Genomic DNA, 5,098 nt, shown 5'->3' on the forward strand with positions numbered 1-5,098 from the left:
CATGACTTCATTTGTCCAGGGTCACAAACATGTTTTAACCAAAACCCTATTCTATGCCCAGTAAAGTACTTATGGAAGTACACCAGACACAGTCCCTGCTCTCAAAGAATTTACTGTGTAAATAGTAAGTTACTAGATCATCAGAATAGAGTGAAAGCAGGTATAAACCTGCTTTTTCAAGGTACAGTTTTAATCCATACTGGTAAATGATCAAACATGAATCAGAGCAGACTTTGTCAAGATATGGTATTCCAACAATTTCTTAAATCAGTTTAGAACGGAATATTTTGAGCACAGCTTTGCGAATTTGCTTGGTCCTCACACTATAGATTATGGGATTCATTACAGGAGGGACGAGCAGATAAACATTGGCAATGAATGTGTGCACAAGGGGAGGGGCATGCTTCCCAAATCTATGCACCAGTGACAAGCTGATCATCGGGATATAGAAGATGGCAACAGCACTTATGTGTGAGACACACGTACCAAAGGCCTTTATCCGCTCCTCTGGGGAGGCAATGTTGAGCACAGAGTGGATGATCAGAACATAGGAGAGGAGGATCAAGACAGAGTCCAAGCCAGCAGTAGAGATGACAATGGCCAGGCCAAAAGCACTGTTGATCTTGGTATCTGTGCATGAAAGCTTCATTACATCAGGATGGAAACAGTATGAATGGTGCAGAACATGACTATGGCAGAAGGAGAGATGCTTAAGGAGCAGGAGTAAAGGCACTAGAGCTGTCGTTCCCCTAATAACGATTGCAAAGCCCACTTTGGTGATCCTTGAATTCGTTAAGATTGTGGAATATCTCAATGGGTTACAGATGGCAATGAAGCGGTCAAAGGCCATTGCCAGGAGTACTGATGACTCCATGAATGTGAAACCATGGATAAAGAACATTTGGCCAATGCAGGCATCAAAGTTGATTTCTTGAACATTGAACCAGAAAATACCCAACACGGTGACCAATGTGGAAAGGCACAGCCCTAGGTCCGTGAAGGATAGCATGGAAAGGAAATAGTACATGGGTTCATGGAGGCTAGACTCAGTGATGATGACAAACAAGATCATGCCATTCCCAGAGATGGCAATGACATAGAGACAACAAAACAGGATGGAGATCCAGACATGGTAAGTTTCAAAACCAGGGATGCCAGTGAGAAAGAAGATGGCAGGACGGAAGATGCTCTGATTGAAGTATTGCATGATAAGTGAAGGAAGTAGATTTCCCTAGAGGGGAAAAAAAAAAGCATGTCCTGTAAAAAAAAAAAAATAGGAAAGAAAATTTTTTTCACTGTTTTCTACATGTCATATAATTTAGGATCACTAGTGAACCTTGTCATATTCTTCAGTGGAAGTCCATACCTAGTTATTCTTTTCTTAGATTTGGAGTTGATCTTGGGTGAATTAGAGAAAGAGACGGAGCACTAAATTGTATGAGGACACCTGGGTTATAGTGAGACTCCCACATGTGAGATCTACACTTCAGTATATTTCTTATACATATAAAAGAGGAGGTTAGAGTGTATAATGATAACATATTTTCCATTTCTATGATTGTATGTCCATGGGCCGATAAGATATTTCCGGGCAACCATAGGACAACACAAAAGACAATTCATCCTGCTTTTCTTCACTTCACAGATTCCAAGGCAAAAAATCCTTAAGAGGTCATTAAGATTTATAAGTCCTTGTGTACCCAACAAAAATAAGGTAATAAAGATAATATTAAATATTCATAGAAAAATACTTCTGATTGAAGAAATACAAAACAGCTATTGAAAAAAACTAAATAATAGGAAAGAACCAGTTGAAACAGTGCAAACAAATCACAGTGGGTGATGGGTGTTAAAATGTTTATACAGGTAGTATTTGTAAAACTGATATTGCTTAGGGGAAGTTCTCCCTAAAGACAGATAGCTTAAAAGTAACCTCTACAAGAACAATGTCTCTCATTGGAAGCTCTTGGATATCGATTGCAGAAAAATTACTCAAAAGTTTCCTGATGTTCCATTTTCACCAAAGGGCATTGAAAATGTTTTGGGGCAGGGAGTTCCCTAAGAAACCATCACTGATGCTGGATTCATCTCTGTTTAAATGAAAGATGATAATTGTGAACCATATCCTCAGTTTTAGGATATGAGCATGCGTTCACACCCATCAAGAAATCTATAGGATCCAAGAAGTTCCTCTATATTGATTCTTGGCCTAACTTTTCTGACAAACTATTTTATCTACAGAAAGCATGTTTGTTTTTTAAAATGCATGCATTCTCTCAAAAAACAGGCAAATACCTACAAAGTGCCAGTGTGTACAATGGGCAGAATCAGAATTTGACCTGACTCTTCAAGAACATCTGTACATAACTCTGGGAAAGAAAATATCTGAGTGTAAGTTAATTTGGTGAGTTTCATTCCAATCCCTGAATTAACGGGCAGTGGCTTCAACTTGAGTGAGAATTGGTTATAGGAAATGTGACCAAAACAGTATTTCTCTAGCTACTTGAAGAAAGAAGAGAAAAATGTGCAATATGGGAAGCCTCTTGAGAACTCACTAAAAAAATTAATGGCTGGAAAACTTGAATTGAGGCAATGCAAAATAAAATAAAATCCACGAGGTTGGAGTGAGCACGTGGATATCAGTTGGTAGACAAAACCTCATTTCTTCACCTGTGACGTACATGCAAGAACTTTGTGATGCCACCTTGATAATAAGTCTTGAGAGTTGTCAAACTGATGTCTAGGTTAAAGTCACAGGAGTGGTGAAAATATCAATAATCAGATCTCTAGGAAAGGAGGTCTGAGGAAAGAGCCCTGAGGAATAGCAGTATTTAAGGAAAAGACAAAAGAAGCATCTGCTATTGAGTCTGTACAAGCATAGCCACTAAGGTGAAAACAACCCCCAGGAAAACACAAGGACCTCATCAGTCTTTCTCAGACTTGTAATCTAAAAGCCGGGAAAAATGCTTGCCGTAATAATCTAAGAGTGTATGATAAATAAATTAATGAATTGTATCTAGTCATAGTTATAGACCCTAAACACTTAATATCAAACATATATTGTCATTCTTGATATATGGTCCTCTCAAATTAGATGTAAAGTTCAGGTAACCATGTTGGTATATATTAAAACAAGAGATGATAAACCAACAGTTTTCTTATTAATCTGGTATTCATCATTGATTCTAGGACTTGGCTCAAATTTAGACAATGTGATACAAAAAAATTTTCTAGATGAAGTATTAAGAACCTTTAAAGCTTATCTTCTATACTTTAAAGATAAACAAGCAAGCTCTCGAGTTAATGCTCTTTTAATTATAGCGAATAAATTAAGATACCCCAATGCATTATCGAAGCATCCAAGCTAGTCTTCTCTTTAGTAACAACAGTGATAATGTATTAAATGCCTCTTATGTACCAAACAATTTGGTTTATTGTATCTCTTTCTCTGAATCTTTCTTTCCACTGCTCTATACGCTTCTCATGATATCTTTTTTCAACTCATAAAACCAAAGAGAACATAAAATGACTATTTTAATGTAGGGAACTTTGTTACTAAAACTTTCTTTTCCTTTTTTTAAAAAATTCTATGATGCTTAAACCACCCTGGGGTGTTCTTGCACTAAAACTAATGAGCAAATATTAAATAAGTATTCTTGGAAAAATATATTTAAATGCCTTTTTCTCTCCCACAGAGAAGTCTTCCAAGACAAGGCTATGATTTAAACATCCTTGTAACCAGACCACCAAGAACGTATAAATAGACTGCCCCAACTTCCAAACTTCACATCCATCACTGTCACAACATTCATTGGATATTATTAGCTCCTTTTTACAGATGAGAAAACTGAGGTTAAGATTAGAAAACCCAGACTTAGCAGAATCATGTTACTTTCTCACATTTATCCAACATGATGATGGCAGATTCAAGAACTGAACTCTGTTTTCTCTGACTTCAAACCACATGTGTTGCCACTCCTTACTTTAAAAGAATTTCATTTTTTAAAAATGTCGAATACATACCTGCTCATGACTTCATGACTATAGTCTATATTTTAAAAACTATCTTGAACAATACAGAAATTGTTTTCAAATTGATATATCAATATATATAATGTGTGAATCTGTTGAATATATACTACTGAGTTAACCAATTTCCTCCAAACTGTTGGTTTTATAAACTGTCTTACAATCCCTGATGTATTCAGAAAAGATTTCAATGCACTAAAATACTGACCTCATGGGAAAAAGAATTCTTGGGTCTGAAAAGGAAGTTCATTTCATCCTGCCCCCTGTTGTTTGAAGAGTCATCTTAGGCAGCAGCAGAGAATCTTTTAAAGCGAGCAAGTGCAAGTGAGGGAAAGAGAGAAATGGGGGAGGGAAAGAGATGTATTATCTCAACCTAAAAAACTTATAGGCAGAAAGGCCCTGCTGTACTAAGGCTGGGGAAACAGTCCCTGATCAGTCTCATCCCCTTCAACCACCTCCAAAGACATTCTCTTTTGCCAGAAGATCTCATAAGGAGTTCTCAGGAATAGAAAACTATTAGATCTAAGCAAGAGAGCCTTTATAAGGAGTCCAGAAGCTGCCTGGTGAGAGACATTTACCCAGCAGTAACAAATTCCTAGGAGAGAACTCTACACAGCTGTGTCTTGCTAACCCTTTGTGCCCCAAACAGGCAGAGTATGAAGGGCAATTTCATTTCAGTCTAGCTTCAGTTTGACTTCCCCAAAAGAGAGTCCTGGAGATGAATTACAATTGCAGTTCTCATTCAAAAGCAATTTGACCCTTGAACAGATGTAAGTCAAAACTTTGCTTTAAGGCAAAGATAAGGGAGAAGTGGTGGTAATGGTTCTCCCATGGGTTTGCTACCCAGTCATTTGCCAATGTCACAGCAATCATAAAACCTAGAACTCAGGTAAGAAAGGAGTTGCTGAGTAACTGTATTCACTGAGGCGAGTGCAGTAGTGTCTGGTTCAGAGCTCAAGACGTTCCCTGGACATGCTGAATATCTTGGGAGTTGTTACTGACTTGCACACAGACACGGAAAATGAAAACTTGAAATGAAGCAACTCAGCAAACAAGCATATAAAAACAT

General features: G+C 37.5%; 1 protein-coding gene across 1 annotated transcript; it reads right to left on the bottom strand.

Moving 5' to 3' along the window:
* Positions 1-262: 262 nt before the first annotated feature.
* On the bottom strand, positions 263-4,279 carry LOC308503790 (olfactory receptor OR51C1-like; the record flags this gene model as incomplete). The annotated part of the gene is made up of 2 exons (XM_081063453.1): positions 263-1,231; positions 4,238-4,279. The coding sequence occupies 2 exons, from the start codon at positions 4,277-4,279 to the stop codon at positions 263-265; spliced, it is 1,011 nt and encodes a 336-aa protein (XP_080919579.1).
* Between the last annotated feature and the right edge of the window lie 819 nt (positions 4,280-5,098).

The sequence above is a fragment of the Rhinolophus hipposideros genome, assembly GCF_964194185.1.
Source record: "Rhinolophus hipposideros genome assembly, chromosome: 10".
Classification (NCBI taxonomy): domain Eukaryota; kingdom Metazoa; phylum Chordata; class Mammalia; order Chiroptera; family Rhinolophidae; genus Rhinolophus; species Rhinolophus hipposideros.